Here is a 21,218-nt window from a genome sequence, read left to right as displayed (position 1 = left end):
CAACTGCTTCAAAAAAAAATTTTGATTTAATTAATCAAACATAATAACAAGATTTAACTAAGAGATCTAATCTACCTGTTCTTCTTTTTTTCCGGAAATACATCAACCGACATCTTGCAGCAGCAAGCCGATTTACAGCAGCAGCTCGACCTCTTTTTGCTCGCTTTTTATTTGGAGCTATAATTGGCTCATCCGAATTGAAGTTGTCATCTGTATCAGTTGTAGAGCCAGAGCCACCACTGTAAAACACAATCAAAACGAAGCATAATGAATCTCTTGATGAGATAAACCCTAGAAATCAGCTTTATGAGTTCAAATTTTGTCATTGTGACAGTGTTTGGTTATGCTTAGGATTATTAAACACTTAAAAGCTACTATAAAGAAACCAACTTTACGTTAATTGACCAATTAAATAATTGTAAAATGTGAAAGTTTCCAGCCTACAATCTAGAAGCTCACCTTCTAGATGTTCAAAGTAGCCTTCTTTGAACACCATGTAGAAGAAGCAAAGATGAATACGATGACGGCCGCCTACCATCTCCGTTCACACGACACCTTCCTCGTTCACACCATTCCACCGCCACCAAAGTTTTAGTATAAATAGAGGTCGAAACTTCAATTGTAAATCATTCCAAAATCACTCAGAGAAGTGTAATCACAACCTAGATAGTGTGTGTGAGTTTGAGAGTTTTTTTGTAAGAGTTTTGTAATACTCTGTAAATCTATTCTCGTAAGTAATAGAGTTATTTTCTCTCAAATTTGTATCTCCCAACGTCCAGGCGATCCTCTCTTCCTAACAAGTGGTATCAGAGCTTGGTTAGAGACGTTGGTTGAGTTTTTTGGGTCTTCTGAAGTTTCCTCAAAATCCAATTTTGAGTGTACCATTGGATTCGTCTCGTCGAACCGAGTCCAACGCAAAAAATGGTGACTTAAACGGAGTTATAACGAGCCCTGAAAACGCGGTCAAAGTTTGGTCATCTCGCCGGAGAAGACGACCGGTGCCGGAATTTTCGCCGGAGAAAGACGATCACTGTAGCAGTCCTGTAGCAATTCACTGTAGCAGTCCTGTAGTAATTCACTGTAGCAGCTTCGGTACTGTAGCAAGTTCCTGTAGTAGTACTGTAGCAATTCTGAAATTTTACAATTTGGTCCCTGAAATTTTCAAAAATTCATTTTTTGGTCCCTGAAAGTTTAGAAAATTATAATTTTGCCCCATAAGTGGAATTTAAGCCGCGAAGTGTCTATTCCACCATTTTCAACCGTTCCGGACGTAACGGTGATCTCTGTTTTCTACAATTCAACCCCATTTGTGTTGAAAAATTATTTGTAAGGTGATAATGTCCACAGAAGAGTCAACATCATCTTCCGGAGCTATGATTATGCTCACAGCCACAAACTACACGCTGTGGAAACCTCGGATGGAAGATCTCCTCAGCTGTAAAGATTTGTTCGATCCTATTGAATTGAAGGGTATAAACCCTGATTCCGCCAAAGAGATAGATTGGAAGAAATCAAACCGAAAAACTATTGGTCAGATCCGTCAATGGATTGATCATAGTGTCTTCCACCATGTTGCACAAGAGACAGACGCATATGTCCTCTGGAAAAAGTTGGAGGACATGTACCAGGCCAAGACTGCTCGGAATAAAGCCCTGCTGATGAGGCGTTTAGTCAACATGAAGTTCAAAAGTGGAACTTCAGTTGCCGAGCATACCAGTGAGTTCCAGAGCTTGGTCAACCAGTTATCGTCTGTAGAGATGCCGCTTGGCGATGAAGTTCATGCGCTATTGCTACTTAGTTCTCTTCCCGATAGTTGAGAAACGCTGGTAGTAACACTCAGCAACTCAGCCCCGAATGGAAAACTTACCATGTCAATGGTCAAGGATGCCCTATTCAGTGAAGAGGCAAGGAGAAAGGACATGAGCACAGATCAGACTCATGTGTTTGTCACCGAGAATCGGGGGAGACAACGAATGAGTAGCAAAAACAAATGGAGAGGCAGAAGCAAGAGCGGGGGCAGGTCTGCTGATGGCAGAAAACCAACATATAAATGACATCATTGTGGATTAGAGGAACATATGAAAAAGAACTGCTATAGATTTATAGATTGAAAGAGGAACAAGGTCAAAGCAGTTCACAGCCGAAGAATAAGGGTGGAGAAACATTAGTGACTATCTCTGGTGATGTAGCTTATTGTTCAACCCATGATGAGACATGCCTTCACGTCTCACGAGAAGAAACAGAATGGGTGGTAGATACTGCAGCTTCCTACCACGTGACTCCATATAAGGAATACTTCACAACATACAAAGCTGGTGACTTTGGAGCTGTGAAGATGGAAAATTCCAGTTCCGCTGAGATTGTCGGAATTGGTGATGTCAAGATAAAGACAAGTTCCGGGAGCACAATCACTCTGAAGGATGTCCGCCATGTGCCAGATCTTCGGCTGAATTTACTTTCCGGAGTAGCTCTCGACAAACAGGGCTATAATAGTCATTTCAGTAAAGGCACATGGAAATTGTCAAGAGGCGCTATGATAGTCGCTCGAGGACACATTTGTGGCACACTGTACAAGACTCATGTGAAGATCTGCACAGACAGTATTAATGTTGCAGAAAAAGAGGCGTCACAAAATTTATGGCACCAGAGACTCGGCCACATGAGTGAAAAAGGGTTGTCTACCCTAATAAAGAAGGAGCTTATCAATGTAGACAAGGACGCTGCACTAGATCCTTGCAATCATTGTCTGTTTGGTAAGCAGCATAGAGTCTCGTTTAATTCCTCTTCAACGAGAAGATCAGAGTTACTCAGTCTGGTACACTCTGATGTTTGCGGTCCCTTGGAGGTTGAATCAATTGGCGGCAACCGATACTTTCTAAAGTTTATCGAAGATGCTTCTCGAAAGGTGTGGGTATATTTCTTGCGGACGAAGGACCAGGTTTTCGATTTCTTTAAACAGTTCCATGTCATGGTAGAACGTGAGACAGGAAAGAAGTTAAAGTGTCTTCGATCCGACAACGGCGGTGAATACTCTTCCAGGCAGTTCGATGCCTATTGCAGATCATATGGCATCCGACATGAGAAGACAGTTCCACGTACCCCTCAACACAATGGTATAGCAGAAAGAATGAACCGAACAATCATGGAACATGTTCGGAGCATGCTCAGTATGGCTAAGCTGCCAAAGTCATTCTGGGGGGAAGCAGTCAGAGCCGCATGTTACTTGATCAACCGATCTCCATCAGTACCACTGAATTTTGAAGTTCCGGAGAAACTTTGGTCTGGAAAGGATCCATCATACTCTCACTTAAGAGTATTTGGATGTTTGGCGTACGCACATGTATCCAAGGAGCTCAGGCAGAAGCTGGATGCAAGGACCACTCCATGCATATTCATAGGCTATGGAGATGAAGATTTTGGATACAGATTATGGGATCCAAAGGAGAAAAAGGTGATTAGAAGTAGGAACGTGGTGTTTCATAAAAGCCAGACAATAGAAGATATTGAAAAGCCCACAATATCTCAGAAGAAAAATGTTGCTGCTCAGGTGCCAGAGGCAACAACGGAATCATTCATGAGAAATGAATTTTCAGTGCAGGAAGAAATGCCAGAAGTAGAAGATAATGAGGAAAATGACGGTGCTGAGCAGGGGGAGCCACAACCCCATCTGCCAGACGTTCCAGAACCATCACAAGGTCAAGATGATGGTGGATCTCCTCAGAATATTCCAGAAGTTCGTAGATCTGAACGAAGCCGGATTCCATCGAGTAAATATCCAGAATCCGAATACCTTCTACTTACTGAAGATGGAGAACCAGAGAGTTTTCATGAAGCAGTAACTCATAAGGATAAAGAAAAATGGTTGCTCGCAATGCAGGATGAGATGGATTCTCTGCAGAAAAATCATACTTATGAGATCGTAGAACTTCCACAAGGGAAGAAGGCACTGAAAAACAAATGGGTGTTCAAGCTGAAAAAGGATGGCAGTGGAAAAGTGGTGAAATACAAAGCACGACTTGTAGTCAAAGGATTCCAACAGAAGAAAGGGATTGATTTTGACGAGATATTTTCACCAGTAGTCAAGATGACTTCAATTAGAGTCATACTTGGATTGGTCTCAAGTATGAACTTGGAGCTTGAACAGATGGATGTAAAGACAGCTTTTCTTCATGGAGATTTACAAGAAGAAATTTACATGGAGCAGCCGGAAGGTTTTGAGATTTTAGGAGATAATCTCGTATGCAAGTTGAAAAAAAAGTTTATATGGTTTGAAGCAGGCACCTAGGAAGTGGTACAAGAAGTTTGACTCGTGCATGGTGAGTCAAGGGTATAAGAAAACTGCAGCAGATGAGTGTGTCTACATTCAGAAGTTCTCTGGAGGAGATTTCGTTGCTCTTCTACTATATGTAGACGATATTTTGATCGTAGGGAAAGATGCAACGAAGATCAACCAGCTGATGAAGGAACTCTCTAAGTCTTTTGACATGAAAGACTTAGGACAGGCTCAACAGATTTTGGGAATGCAGATAACTCGAGACAGGAAGAATAAAAGGTTATGGCTATCTCAAGAGAAGTATATTGAACGAGTGCCTTCACGTTTCAATATGAGCAATGCCAAACCTGTTAGCATTCCATTAGCCAACCATTTCAAGTTAAGCAAGAGTTATTGTCCCTCATCCAAGGAAGAGATCGGGGAAATGTCTTCGGTACCATATTCTTCAGCAGTTGGAAGTTTGATGTATGCGATGGTGTGTACAAGGCCCGATATTGCTCATGCAGTGGGAACAGTGAGTCATTTTCTCTCGAACCCCGGGAAAGAGCATTGGAATGCGGTAAAATGGATTCTCAGATATCTTAAGGGTACAACGAATCTATGTCTTTGTTACGGGGGAGCTGATCCAATCTTGGAAGGCTATACAGATGCGGATATGGTCGGAGATCCTGATAGTAGGAAATCTACTTCAGGATTCATTTACACTTTTGCAGGAGGAGCTGTTTCATGGCAGTCAAGACTACAGAAGTGTGTTGCATTATCCACAACTGAAGCAGAGTATATTGCTGCCGCAGAAGCTGGAAAAGAAATGTTGTGGTTAAAGCGTTATCTCCAAGAATTTGGAATCAAGCAAAAGGAGTACAAAGTACATTGTGACAGTCAGAGTGCTCTAGATTTGAGCAAGAACTCCATGTACCGTTCCCGTACAAAACATATTGATATTCGCTATCATTGGATACGCGAGGTAATTGATCGACAACTGTTGAGACTAGTGAAGATCCATATAAAGGAGAATCCTGCAGATATGTTAACAAAGGTGGTGACTCGAGAGAAGTTGGAGTTATGCAGAGACATAACTGGAATGTTCGTGGATTCGGCTGGAGAGGGAGAATTGAAAGTTTCCAGCCTACAATCTAGAAGCTCACCTTCTAGATGTTCAAAGTAGCCTTCTTTGAACACCATGTAGAAGAAGCAAAGATGAATACGATGACGGCCGCCCACCATCTCCGTTCACACGACACCTTCCTCGTTCACACCATTCCACCGCCACCAAAGTTTTAGTATAAATAGAGGTTGAAACTTCAATTGTAAATCATCCCAAAATCACTCAGAGAAGTGTAATCACAACCTAGAGAGTGTGTGTGAGTTTGAGAGTTTTTTTGTAAGAGTTTTGTAATACTCTGTAAATTTATTCTCGTAAGTAATAGAGTTATTTTCTCTCAAATTTGTATCTCCCAACGTTCAGGCGATCCTCTCTTTCTAACAAAATGTTCAAGCCCCTTTCCCTTACTCTTCCACAAATCCAGTCTACAAAGAATTACCCGGGGCCTATTCATGATTAACTTTAACTTATATGGAATAAAGATAAAAGATTATGCTAATAACAATAGTACTATTCAAACTAAACATTGCACAGAGTAATAAGTTTAATGTTCTTTATATAGATTTTTAATAAACACAAGGTATCACATATCACATAATAATTTATAGAAAAATAAACCGAAGCAAAATTAATTTCTTTAAGACTGGAAGTCATAAAACATAAACCCTAGAAATCGTAAAATTAAAAACAAATCGTAAAAGATACACGATATAAACTATATTTAGCATATGTGAAATTTCTAAATTATATACACAATCGATTAGCAAGAAATTAATAGCATCACTAAATTATATACACGATCCAATAACCCTAACATTATTATTATTATATTATATATACACGATCGTAAAAAATAAAGAACTTACCGAGCAAAATCAATATTAACTCTAAGATTGGACATTTTATGAAATTGAATTTTTTTTCCTGATGAAATAGGAATTTTGAGTTTTTTTTTTTTCCTAGAAAAAGTGTAGTATGAAGGGTTTTACTTACGACGGTACGTATACATCTATGGATGGATGGAAGAGGACAAATAAAGTCAAAATCTATCATAACGGGCCGAGCTATGTAACGTATCAATGAAGCCTAGATTACAAAAACAGAAAGTTAGGCAATCGTTCACCGCACCGATCAATCAATTATGCAGAATTAAACCAAGAGTTAATTAAACTATTGGTCCCTGTAGTTTACTCAAAACTATACCGTTCATTCCAATCTTTTTAAAATTATACAGCTAGTCCTTGTGGTTTTTTAATTATTCAGCACTAGTCCATTTCCAACTCCAGGTAACTTCTTCCGTTAAATGATGGACTATCTAGTTATCTCTTGAAGATAACGATTTAATAATGTAACTTCGACTAGTCCTTTTTCTTCTCAGCAAGAACCTAACAACATAAATTTGAAACGAAGTCTATATTACTTCAAAGAATTGAACAGCTCCTGAAAATCTGAAAACTATACGAACTAAAAAAAAAAAAACTAATTAACATCAAATAATTGTACAACACCTTTTATCATTTATTACATATGTGTTAAACCATCTTCATTAACCATCACCAAAAATCGAACCATGTTCATCCTCGTTAACCATCACCAAAAATCATCATGATCGCTTTCAATCCTCGTTTTTCACTAGAAATCACCATCATCCTCGTTATCCGGAGAAAAGAAAACAAAAAGAAGAAACATATTTGGATATTTCTTTCAAAGTTAGAATCAAACTTGAATCCCTTCATTTCCATTGTGTTGGTGGTGCTAGTTAGGGGTGTTTCGGATATCCGAAAATTCGGATAGTGAATTTGGTCATCCGATATCCGAATTCGAAATTTGATCCTACTAAACAGAAACAATAAATGTAGTCTCAAACAAATCTGGATGGTAGAAGTAAAAGTGGTCTCCAAAATCTGGTTGGAAGAGACCCTTGTTTGCTTCATTTGAAACCAAAAAGTTGGACAATTTTTTTATATTTAAATTCACTCATAAGGACCAACAAATTGTATTGCAAACACAGTGATGAAAATCAATGTGAATGAAGATAAAAGACCATAATACCCATCATGTGTTTCACTTAACTGGTGGAGAGTCACGATTCTAGGACCATTCGTGTACAATGTTTAAAACTTGGGACCAACCATGATCGATTTAAACTTTAAGTCTCATCTTAATTTTTGATACAACGTTTGAGGACCAACCATGAAATTTTATCTTAATATCACAAATCACAAACAATATGATACAAACGAAAATAAGATCCAGTAAGGCTAAGACTGTAAAAGAGTAAAAATCTCGAATTCTACAATCAAATTTCAACACTTATAATTGTTCGTTTGAATCGTTTCAAGATCAAAATAATCACAAAACCTTTCACTTCAGTTGATTTATTCATTAATTCACTGTGGTGATGGCAGCAGTAGGGATAGTGACAGAAGAATTAAACCTGGAAATGACTAAATTAGCCTCGTTTTGGGTGATGACAATAGCATCCAATCGATTCCATGTCAACTGTCGCTTTTCGAGCCTTTGCTTTTCACTTGTTTCATATTCTCGGTACTTGATAATGCATTCTTGGAATAGTAATTGATCAGCTTCTGAGAATATTTTTCTGACATTTACGGTGAGGCTTTGCACGGCTTGATTCCAATGATTGTGTGTGTTTTTCTCCAAAGAGGCAAATATAATTGGAAGAATCACCTTGCGGTTTTGATTGACCAGATTCCTTATACGCTCATTATTCCACAGGAACAACGCACGTTCTGCTACCTGTCACCACATGAGATTAATATTATTTATCACCCACATTACAATTTCAACAGGCGTGATAACATATTGTGATGTTTATGTTTATTACCAAATGCCTCCCTGAAGAATTTTTAGTGAATGATCTTACATAACTATATTATAAATAAGGGTGGTGATTTCACGACAGTTTAACAGATAAGACATAAGAATACGTATATCCACATAAAAGATCATCTGTTTAATATGGGATGAGAGCCTTAGTATCTGTGCTATCTTAGAAACTCACTTGAAAACATATACTATTGCTAGTGTTTGTGGAGATGGACTTCTAATGTTATCCATAGTCCTAGTGTTGGGGGTCTGTGTATTCAATTCCAAAAAAAGTTATCAATGATAAGCTTCAAAAATGGTACCCAAACAAGCAGTTTAAATGTGTGTTTCGTGATACCCAAGTTAATTCTCATGCACACTTGTATTTTAAATGTGGATATACATATAAGGTCCGGATGAATCTGAAGCAAAAGGTAATTTTCAGAGGCCTTCAATCATATCTTCATGCTATAGTTCATGGTATTGCTAGGTATCCAAGTCTCAAAAATATTTGGAATGTTATATACCGTATTACCATTACCATTGCAGCCACTATTTATCAAATATTGATTGAAAGGAACAAAAGAGTATTTGGGGCATGCTGGAAGGTCTGCTGATGATGTTTACAAATCCATTGTTATGTATGTGAAGCAAAAGATTGCGAGTCTCAAGCTTAAGAAGACTTGAAATGTGATCAAAGTGGCAGAATTATGGGATCTTAAGTGGGTTAACCAATCATTACAAATGTATTTTCATGTTGTGATGGGTTCATTGTTTGTGGTTTCTATATCGAGTTGATATAGTTGGTTATTGGTTATGCTATCCTCTGAATTGTTCTCTATTTGTTATTAATATATTTTTGCCTTTGAAGAAATAAAAAGATCGTCTGTTGATATTATTTATAGCATGTAAAGAAATTATTTGCAATTCCTGAATCTCCACAAAAATCATAAGTATGGCTTCAATCTTTATTACCGACAAGTACATTTTTTAATTCGTCTTATTATTCATATAAGTGGGAATGGGATACAGAATTATAAATTTTGAAATATGAATTAGACAATATTGATTCAAGTCAGTTGAAGTGTTTAGACCACTTTTAACCTTAACTGTGACGTGGACGTGGAGGCAAATGGTACACTTTTTGGGCAAAAAGTGGTTTTATGTTGTGACATGACAATGTCATAGGCGTGAAGGTAAATAATGGTGAAGTGTTAAATTTGAGTGGAAATCTTTTGGGTGATGTAGTAAAATTTGATTGGAAGTTGGGTGGGAAAAATAAAATTAACAATATATATAAATATGTGTTAAATCCTGATTGGCTGGAAAAAAAAAACAAACGCCACCTTTTTTCCTTTTTTCGTCAGCTAAGTGATTAACGCCTCCGTCCATCAAATGGTGACACCTCGCGTCAGTTTTTGCCATGTCATCTATCGCCTATGGTTTGACTCCGGGATATATATGGTCTTAAGTACTAGAGGTAGACCGGCAACTTCAAATATACAGGTGAATTCAGATTGTATATTTTGCTTATAATGATTTGAGGAAGCACACATATACAATTTAGCTAAAAACCTTAAACCGCCAAACGGGTCAGAAGTTTTCCAACGTGTATTCCAGAACTATAACAACCTTAAATAATTTTTTTTCTTTCTAAATAATGAAAATGGTATTAATAATTTTATAATAATGTTTATTATATTGATTGAATAAAATAATAGTAACTATGTACAGATTTCAGCAGGAATGGACAAGTCTTTGGTGGGCAGGCCCAACCCAAGCTTTATTGACCCATTCTGACTTGAACCCGTATAGACCTAGTAGTCCTCCTGACCAACCCATTTCGCCACCTCTACTTACTAGTTACTACCAAAGTTATAAATGATAATCAAATGAACCGTTGAAATGCATACCTGAAAATGCGAACTATTGAGGCACTGACCAATCTGTCGAAACAAAGGGACCATACACTTTTCAAATTCCGCATCCTTCGTAACTTCAAGAATTTCCTCCAACTCACTAAGATACATAACCTCTTTCGAACTATTAGTTACGGGCCAATATTTCAATAACCCCCGAATCACCATATCAGCCAACTTATAATCTTTTTCAATAAACTGACCAACACAATACGATAACTGCTGCTGATAAATCGACAAACTTCTAGGTTTATGAAGTGGGATCAAAACACGGGCAAGAAAAACCTTATGTTCTTCCTTCAATGGCAACGCAAACCCGTTTATTATACTACCCAAAATCTCGAGCAATTCAGCAATACCATTATGCTTACCAGTTTCAAATATGAAAAGATAAAAGATATCGTTTATCGCTTTCCTAATAAACGGACGATGCAACATGAATTTTCCATAAATTCGGTGCATGATTGTTTTCAAATACTCCCTTTCTCTCTGATCTTCAGAATCAAAAAGATCAAGAAGTTTCAACACGAAAGAATGATCGATATATCTTTTCGCAAGTTTTGCGTCCGTTTCAGGTGAAGCTACGAACCTAAGAAGGAACTCGTACACGAGTTGCAAATGCGGCCACGATGGATCCATACTGAATTCATCGTCTTCTTGATCATACAAATCTAAGACCTTGTTTTCGTTATTCAAATTAGGCAAACAACGAAACAAATTAGCAGCCACCATTTTCGTGATTTCTTGTATTGTAACCTCGTTGAACTTTGAGGAAACTGAAGAAACATAATCAACTAGCTCGAGCAAAGTTTGTTTCTTTACATCTTTTTCTTTCAAATGTTTAGACGTGTCGTTAAAATCAAACACTACACAACACATATTCAACTTCTTGATGAATAAATTGTGTTTTTCTGAATTTGATACGGCTCGAAAGCTAGGTAATGCTTCATAAGAATCATGATTAGATACTTCCAACACTTGGGTCACACAAACAGGACCTGCTTTCATAGCATTAATTTCGTTATTCGATTTTAATGAACTCGAATTTGAAACTTTACTAGATGATGAATTTATAGCAGCAGAGTCAATTTCATTCTTACTTTCATCATTATGAGAAGATTTTGAAGATGATTTCTTAGGAAGCTTATTTAGTATTTGCTTAATCATATCCCCAAATTGAAAAACCCTAAAAGTATGCAACTTTTTAATCAAAGTTTCAACCTTTAACTATAAGAACTGAGATTCATGCTGAAATATAATTACCCAAATGAAAAGTTTGAAAAGTTAACAATAATTGTATTGTACCTTACTGAATTGAATCATGTTGAGCTTTAAATCGGAAAGTGACATAAAATATGATTATAAGAACCCTAGAGGAACAAGGGGAAGAGGGGTAGTTCTGTGTGATTTCGAATATTTCCTTTGAAATTCAAATTTTTTTAAAAAGATAGAAATAATGTTGAGTGTGACCGACAAAAGACAGAGTAAAAGGTGGGATTAAGGATTAAAGATTACTAATGCTTTGGTTGGTGGATAATGTGATAATTATTAGATTAGATGAAGATATTATAAAATAAACTTAATGATCTTTTGTCTGAATTTTTTTTAATTTAAAATAAAATTAAACATTGTTTGTTAGTAGGATTCAAAAAAATGTTCAACAAGCTAAAGTCTTGTTTGGCGTCACTACTGAATAATATACGAGTATTATTTTATTATATTATTATAATATACCCATGCGGATCATTACGTACATAATTGATTAGAAACTAGTTTGACAGACAAATACACGCACAATCATATACGGAGTAGTCAATAATTCCTGTATTTAGATTGACTATTAGTCCGTAATAATCCGTATTAAAAAAAATACCCAAACTTGTATATTGTTAGGTAATCCAAAGATATTCATATTTCTTCATTATATTTGTTACAGTATTTAACGCTGTAATACTATACTAAATGTATATGTATATAGTTGTAACTAGTGCGGTGGGCCGCGCGTTGCGGCGGCATTTTGCGACTGATGTTAATTATTATAAGCAATATGTTGCTAAATCTTGTTGTACATATTTGAGGTACTTGATGTTTGCTACTAAATTTGGAAGAAAGAAACTGATTAAAAAAAAGAGAAAATTGCGCGGATAGCCCTTGTGGTTTGTACCACCCAGCTTGGATAGACATAGTTGTGGATTTGAGGGTGGATAGTCATTATGTTTGAATTCTTGTGCAAGGATAGCCCAAGTGACGTTTTCTGTTTGCTTCCTCCGTTAACCCATTCCCACGTGATCTCCACGTGAGGGTAATTTGGTCTTTATACGGTTCCCTCTTGTTATCCCCACCCACCCACCTACTTTTTTGTATTTATTAATATTGCACCTGCATTTCCCTCCTTTCCCTCTTTCATGTTCTCATTACTTCACTAAAAAAAACCCTAGAAACTGAAATCGACTTGCAAGATGAACAAAAAAAAAAAAAAAACACCATCTATACCCCAAAGATACATCATTTTCAACCATGTACAACAACCATCACTACCGCCACCGTCATTGACAGCAACCACAACCATTATTACGTACAATTACCATCACCACCCTCCATCCCTATCAACCTCCATCGGTGACATAAGTACAAAATCACATCAAGGTTTCTGATTAGATAATTATTATCGAAGCAAATGGATAAATCAAATTAATTAATGGAAAAACACACCCGGTGCAGCAACTCTGGCCTTGGATCCGACGAATCCATCTCAGATCTGACCAAAACGAAGCGCCAGAGATGGTGGTAATGTCGTCGGAGTAGGTGGTGGTTATTGTTATTCATCCGCGTTAACTGATATTATGGTTTTCGAGTTAATTAGAGGTAAAAAGGTTGTTTGTATTAAACTTTGAATTAAAGTTTTGATTTGAAATTTGTGAGTAGAGATTAAGAAGATGAAGATGAAGCTATAAAGAAACTGAGTGAAGAAAGGGAAGAAAATGACTTACTTTGGTTTCTTTTATTTCTAAATCTCATAAAATTGATTTGATTTGAGGATTTGGATTATAATTGGGGATGAAATTGAGAATAAATTTGAGGATATTTTTTGACACTTTAATTTAATACTCTTTTTATGTTTTGAACAAAATGGAAAGTGATAAAATATATTGGGTAAAGGTTGAGATTCTAGAGGATGGAGAAAAAAAATATAAAACGAGTTGCTGTATTTGTGTATAGATCTAAGTTTCACATCAGTAGATTGATTGATAAATGTACAGACATTTGTTTATTTATGAACATGATTTGTGTTGATTTTAATTTAGTTTTAGTTTTAGGGTTTTGAATGGTATTAAGTTTGATTTTGATTTTGATTTGGGGATTTGATGATAATAAGATTTGATTATTAGGGTGTTTGTAATTTTAAATTTATGGATTTGAAAAGATAAGTTGCAAACTTTCAAAAAGAAGAAGAAGATGATGAAATGGAACAAGAAAGATTTTTAAATGTTAAATGACGAAAATACCCTCACATGCCTGGCATATGACAATTTTTAACGGAGGAATCAAACAGAAAACGTCACTTGGGCTATTCTTGCACAACATTTCAAAAATAATGACTATCCACCCTCAAATCCACAACTATGTCTATCCAAGCTGGGTGGTACAAACTACAGGGACTATCCGCGCAATTTTCTCTATAAAAAAAAAAAGAAAACTTTACTTGCACTATTAATGAAATTGTGAAAGATGAAAAGTGAAAATATGTACACAGTTTTCGGTTTCAAATGTGACGACCCGAAAATTTTCGACCAAATTTAAACTTAATCTTTTAATGATTCCGACACGATAAGCAAAGTCTATTAAACCGAGTCTCAAAATGTTGGAACTATTTTTTTCATGAATGCATTTGACCTTTGACTATTTTCGACGATTCACGAACAATTGATTTGTAAATAAATATGTATATATATTTCATGATCCGTCCTAATCCATTTGGACGAAGTCCATATTGATTACAAACGATTCACAATAGTTGATTACATCGCGAGGTACTTGACCTCTATATGATAAATTTTACAAACATTGCATTCGTTTTTAAAAGACAAACTTTCATTACATCGAAAGTTGACGGCATGCATACCACTTCATAATATATCCGACTATAATTGCCTTAATAATAATCTTGATGAACTCAACGACTCGAATGCAACGTCTTTTGAAATATGTCATGAATAACTCCAAGTAATATCTCTAATATGAACAAATGCACAGCGAAAGATTTCTTTCATACCTGAGAATAAACATGCTTTATAGTGTCAACCAAAAGGTTGGTGAGTTCATTAGTTTAACATAAATAATCATTTCTATCATTTTAATAGACCACAAGATTTTCATTTTCAGTTCTCATAAAAATACGTCACATGCATAGAGACAAAAATAATCATTCATATAGATTGAACACCTGGTAACCGACATTAACAAGATGCATATAAGAATATCCCCTATCATTCCGGGACATCCATCGGACATGATAAAACAACATCTAAGTACTAAAGCATCCGGTACTTTGAATGGGGTTCGTTAGGCCCAATAGATTTATAAAACATTTTATAAAATTATTCTACATTGAGGTGTAACAAAAATATTTAATGATACAACTCCGCTTAGAATTTAAAATCAATGCTATACAGCATATAATAATCCATACTAAACTGCATATAGTAATCTATAGTTCTATTCCACAGCCTGAGGTGTAACCAAAAATATTTGTTGATACAACTCTACATAGAATTTAGTTTTTGACGGAACTATTTTGTAAATCAAAAAACTCATTTATTCATCCCAAAACATTTAAAGAGTTTTAAAAATGGGATTAGTTTTTGTGTCTATTTCGTCAAACATTTATAAAAATTGCGCATGTATTCTCAGCCCAAAAATATAAAGGGTAAAAAGGCAAATGAAACTCACCTAATGTATTTTGTAGTAAAAATACATATGACTATATTGAACAACTGAACAATGCAGGGTTGGCCTCGGATTCACGAACCTATATCATTTGTATATATATTAAAACATATAATGATAATTAACCAGTTTATCTGTAAATATTATTAATATACTCCTTGCATTAATAATTTGTTAATTATTTAGCTTTATTCATTATATATATATATATATATATATATATATATATATATATATATATATATATATATATATATATATATATATATATATATATGTGTGTATATAAGTGCTTAATATTTATACATGTATCAGATTTAAAGTATATGATATGTTATTTATTATGAATATCTCATTTTGATATTTAAAATATTATTTGATGTACTAATATGTATATATATGGTTCCATTTAATATATATATATATATATATATATATATATATATATTATTTGTACCTAATTGAAATATTATTTGTACCTATCTTCTATAAAGGCGTAGACATCGCCACACGAAAAGACATCGACATAACCGCTGGTGGATCCATTATGAAGAAAACCGCAACTGAAGCTTACAAAATTATTGATAACACAGCCTCCCACTCGCATGAGTGGCACCAAGAAAAAGATATCTTTCGATCATCTAAAGCGGCTAGAGCCGATTCTAGCCATGACTTTGATTCCGTTTCCGCAAAAATAGATGCTTTCGAAAGACGAATGGAAAAGATGAATAAAGATATTCACGCAATACGAATCAGTTGTGAGCAATGCGGTGGACCACACTTATTGAAAGATTGTCACATTGAACCAACGATGGAACAACGAGAGAATGTTTCCTATATGAACCAAAGGCCGGGAAATAATTATCAAAATAATTATCAACCGCCAAAGCTAAACTTCAATCGAAATCAAAACATTCTTTACAATCCAAAAGGACCCGACAATAACTCGTATAACCAACAAGGTCCGAATAACCAACCGACTCAAAACAACACTTTCAATCAACAAAGACCTAGCTTGTATAAACCACCACAACAACCCGAAGAGAAAAAGCCAAATTTAGAAGAAATGATGGCAAAGCTGATTGAATCTCAAACACAATTCATTACATCTCAAACCCAAACGAACGAGAGATTTGATCAGTCATTAAGAACTCAACAAGCTTCCATATTGAATCTTGAAAAACACGTAGGTACTCTTGCTAGCATGATGAGTGAGAGGGAACAAGGAAAGCTACCGAGTAATACTGAAGTAAATCCTCGGAATGAGAATGTTAATATGGTTTCAACGAATTCTGAAAAACCAGCATCAGAAGATGGGAAGGTTTTAGATGAGAGTAACAATGAAGAAGTTACACCACCACCACCCGAGTATGTAAAGCCAGTGGTGGCACCATACAAACCACCCATCCCGTTTCCAAGAAAAGGAGTTGAGTATGAGCAAGTGATAGGTAATAAAGATTGTGATACCTCTGGAAAGAAGAAGAAGAAAAAGAATAAGAAAGTGCAAGAAACAAAAGCCGTAAATATAAACCCGGTGAAGACAGTTCCACCAAAACCTCCACCTAGGGTAGGTGATCCGGGTGAATTTATTGTTCCTTGTCTACTTAGTGATTGTGTCATGTATGATGCACTAGCAGATTTAGGTGCAAGTGTAAGTGTTATGCCTCTTTCCTTATATAAGAGATTAGGTGTAGGTAAGTTAAGTCCAACGGATATGAGTGTTCGACTCTTTGATCAAACCATTAAGCACCCAGTTGGAATTGCTGACAACCTACCCGTTCAAGTAGGCAATTTAACCTTTCTAGTCGAATTTATTGTCATTGACATAGAAGAGGACCCAAACGTTCCTCTAATTTTAGGTCGACCATTCTTAGCGTCCACCGGGGCATTATTTGATGTAGGAAATGGAAGAATGACACTTAAAAGTAGTAACAAATCAATCACCTTTATGATTCGAAAGTCTAAATCTCCACCAACTAAAACCGTTGAACCAGTAAAAACGATTGGTAATAACCATGTTGTTTTACCAACTCCAACGGTAGTGCTTAGCAATAATAAAACGCCTAAGTGTGGGGAAAATGAAGTAAAACCTAATGATGACTTGATAATAAAGAACCCCGTTGTTGATACGAAATTAAATGACCCCGTTATTAACAGTTCAATGAAGAAACTTATTAAACGGATTCGCGATGCTAGAACCAAGGGGAACTTTAAGTTATGTAACCGGTTAGTATCCAATCTATCACCTAAAGAAAAGGAGAAACTAGTTGAAATTGTGGATATTACACAGGAATCCGACCAATGGCTTAAAGAAAAAGTCACGGATATGCAAGTTGATTATGGACCAAGAGAAATTGACGATGAAGTTAATCACAATTTTGACACCACAGCTACCTAAGTGTGGGGAGATTCAAATGTTCTAAAAAGAAAATGCTATCTAGAGTTAGTTGTTCTGTTCTCGTGTAGTTCCGAGAATGGAACCCGATTGGTCTTTTCCACTAGCAGACACTAAAGAACTAGTTTTCTCCCTCCATTCTGAATTTTTATTTTTTTAGGTTTTATTTGAAATTAATATGCATTTTAATTTATGTTTTATTGTGATTTAAAAAAAAACAAAATTTACTTTAATTCATTAAGTTGAAAAAAATGATTTCTAAAATTCGTCGTGAGTTGAAGACTAGGTCATTAAGCCGAAATTGCTTTACCCGAGGGTGGGACGGCAAATTTTGTTATCATTATTTTTAATTTTATTGATCTAAAGTATGCCAAAAAGATATTAGACTTTATAAATTTTTGAACGTGGGGTAATATACCCAACTTCAAAAATATGTATATATATGTTTGTATTTTATATTATGTACAAAACAGGGTAGAACAACGCACTTTCAAAGACTAACATTAAGTTCAGAAATAGCTACTGATTTTGACGACAAGAAGCAAAATATCAAATGTGATGTAAAATAATATGCTTACAAACTGGGTATTTTTAATCACTTTTCTACACTAATCACCCTCATGAATTTATAATTATAGTCTGATTTCATGCAAATGAGGGCATTGCATGATCTTAAGTGTGGGGAAGGGTTATAAATTCTCTCAGGTTTATACTTGGTTTATTTGCCAAATTTTGTGAAAATTTGAAAAATTTTCAACTAAATGAACTCAAAATCATGTTTATACATATTTATGAACGATGAAAACTAGGTGATAATACCGAAATTATCGTTACCTCGGAAAGGACATAAATTGAGAAACACCCTAAAACGCTTGAATTCATTTAAAATGAAATAAAAGAAAATAAAAAGGCAAAGAAAGAAACTAAGTGTGGGAAGAATGTACCAAGTTATTCAATTTAAAACAAATATCACATATTTTTGTACAAGATTATTGCAGGTACTTTTGCTTTGGACGATACTAATCAGTTTTACCCGGTTTACTGTAATACATTTGAAAGAAAGATGGATCTACACGATGAATCAATTCCATCATTAAAAGGAAGTAAAGTCTTCCGAAAAAGACACGCGCTTCTTGATTTAGGTCATGAAGTTGTCGTCCAGACCAGCTGTAGGTTGACGAAAAATCTAGAAAAGTCATCTCTAAAATCAGCAGGAAATCCACGGACCTCAGCATCAAACAGGGTCGCCATGTGGTCAGATTTATCCTAACCATGAGAAGGATTTATCTCGTACAATGGGGAGGCACCGTGCAAATTAGCTTGATAAGACTAATGAATCAGATCCCCAGAAAGGATAATCTCCTTAAAGATTAAAAATCAGCTTTTAAGACTGATATTACTCAATCCTAGAGATTGACCTTAAAGATTGAGAATTCAAACTCATGGAATTCAATGATATCTAAACTCGAGCTTGAACGAGAAAATATTTTGATCAAAAATACAAACCGATTTGTTTTCTGAAAACCCATTTTCAATGCGTTCATTACCATTGAACGTAAAATCCTGAGAATTCATCAGAATTCATTAGGTCACCTGAACCAAATCGGGTGTCAACCGTAAGAACGGTGGTTGCATAGCATGGTCGGAGACAGGACCTTGTGCCAGACCGAAAAATCATAGGATGATCTTTACTATCGCTCCTACCAAGGATAGTTCTAGCATCCGACACGTTAAAAGACCATAATCATCTGCATGTCACGGGACATTGCCTTAACAGTTTCTTGTTCATCGCTTTCCTTTACAACCGGACGGTAGTTTACCGAAAGGTAATATACGGAACAAGTAAACTGGATGTGTGCTTTCCGATACCGGGATAGCAGTGGATTACACGAACCTAAAAGTTTTTAGCCAAAATATTGATCCACAAATATATTTTGCAACACCAATGATGGATCAAATCAGAAAACTTGTCTAGGGTAAAATCTAGCTTGAATTTTCAAAAGATCAAATGTTTTCATAAAGATCCAATTTCCTTAAAGGATCTAAATTTTTATAGTCATGTGGGACTGTAAACCGCCTTTCAAATGTGCACTTTGCTTTGGAAACCGAAAGTAAATCGGCTATTTGATTGCAAGTGTCGTTGACCTAAACCCAAGGTAACTGTGGATGACACACCCACCTTTAACCATGGTTCTATTGTTAATATCATTGTTTATACCGCTCTATCAAAATCACTGATGTACAAAGTGTGAAGAATAAAGAAGTGATTCGTGTGATGTATTATATTATTTCAAGACTGTATTGCTTGAGGACAAGCAACGCTCAAGTGTGGGGATATTGATAAGGCTAAAAAGGAACATATATTTCATAGCATTATTCCCCAAGAAAGACAAGATTTTAGTTGCAATTGTTCCATTTTCAAGTAATAATCGGTTATATTAAATAAGTGCGAAGACAAAAGGCGAAAACGAAGATTTGAAGACGCAAAGGTCCAAAAAGCTCAAAAGTACAAGATACAATCAAAAAGGTTCAAATTATTGATGAAGAACGTCTAAAAATGACAAGAGTACAAGTTACAAAACGCAAAGTACAAGATATTAAATTATACGAAAGGACGTTCGAAAATCCGGAACCGGGGCATGAACCAACTTTCAGCGCTCGACGCAACGGTGTAAAAATTACGAGTCAACTATGCACAAGAATAAAATACAATATTTAAATAATTCATAATAAGAATAATATTAAATAATAAAAAGTTGTTAATTGAGCATAGTTAAGGGGTCATAAGTGAAAATTTCAATTTACAATTCGCCTATAAAAGGCTATGTAAATCGATGAAATAAGAGAGACCTTTTTCTATTCGATCTTTTTTTTCTATCCTTAATATCAAATATCAATATCTATATTCTATATCTCTATCATAATGTTAACTTAATAAGATATAACAATAATCTTAATTTTAATTTTAAATTATGATAATAATAAGATTTATGATAGAGATCGTTTGAGTGTGTAAGTCGAAATTCTGTCCGTGTAACGCTACGCTATTTTTAATCATTGTAAGTTATGTTCAACCTTTTTACATTAATGTCTCGTAGCTAAGTTATTATTATGCTTATTTAAAACGAAGTAATCATGATGTTGGGCTAATTACTAAAATTGGGTAATTGGGCTTTGTACCATAATTAAGGTTTGGGCAAAAGACCGACACTTGTGGAAATTGAACTATTGACTATTAATAGATTGGGGGTATTGTCTAATTGAGTGACAACTCATTGGAGTCTGTCGAACCTATCTTCAAATTAATTAACCTAATAATTAATAATGATTATGGTTGTCCTATTTAGTGATGTTCATATGGAATCTGTTATAATCATTTAATTAATCAATTGGGTTGGGTAATTGATTATTCATTCTGATCAAGTGGATGAATTAATATTCATAAACTAATTAAAACAGGGGTGGATTACATACAGTGATAACTGGTGTAATTGTTGACAGAAGTGATAACTGTGTCACAGTTTAAATCCTTAATCAGTTGGAATATTTGACTTCGGGTATAAGGTTAATTTGACGAGGATACTCGCACTTTATATTTATGACCGATGGACTATTATGGACAAAAACCAGATAGATGTATCAAATAAACCAGGACAAAGGACAATTAACCCATGGTAATAAATTAAAATCAACACGTCAAACATCATGATTACGGAAGTTTAAATAAGCATAATTCTTTTATTATATTTCTCA

At 35.3% G+C, this 21,218-nt stretch overlaps 1 protein-coding gene across 1 annotated transcript; it reads right to left on the bottom strand.

The window, feature by feature from the left end:
• Positions 1-7,565: 7,565 nt before the first annotated feature.
• On the bottom strand, positions 7,566-11,506 carry LOC139897676 (serine/threonine protein phosphatase 2A 59 kDa regulatory subunit B' gamma isoform-like). The gene is made up of 2 exons (XM_071880394.1): positions 10,118-11,506; positions 7,566-8,135 (listed from the first exon to the last, which is right to left on the bottom strand). Exons 1-2 carry the CDS (start codon positions 11,288-11,290, stop codon positions 7,761-7,763), a joined length of 1,548 nt encoding a protein of 515 aa, XP_071736495.1. The 5' UTR covers positions 11,291-11,506; the 3' UTR covers positions 7,566-7,760.
• Positions 11,507-21,218: the final 9,712 nt, after the last annotated feature.

This window comes from Rutidosis leptorrhynchoides, chromosome 1 (assembly GCF_046630445.1).
Source record: "Rutidosis leptorrhynchoides isolate AG116_Rl617_1_P2 chromosome 1, CSIRO_AGI_Rlap_v1, whole genome shotgun sequence".
Classification (NCBI taxonomy): domain Eukaryota; kingdom Viridiplantae; phylum Streptophyta; class Magnoliopsida; order Asterales; family Asteraceae; genus Rutidosis; species Rutidosis leptorrhynchoides.
Note: the sequence above shows the minus strand (reverse complement) of the source record. Positions and strands in the feature narration are given on the sequence as shown.

Coding starts and splice junctions, on each gene's coding strand:
- LOC139897676 (XM_071880394.1), bottom strand. CDS start 11,290: ATGATTAAGCAAATACTAAATAAGCTTCCTAAGAAATCATCTTCAAAA. Junction 8,136..10,117: donor TCAATAGTTCGCATTTTCAG/GTATGCATTTCA, acceptor ATGTGGTGACAG/GTAGCAGAACGTGCGTTGTT.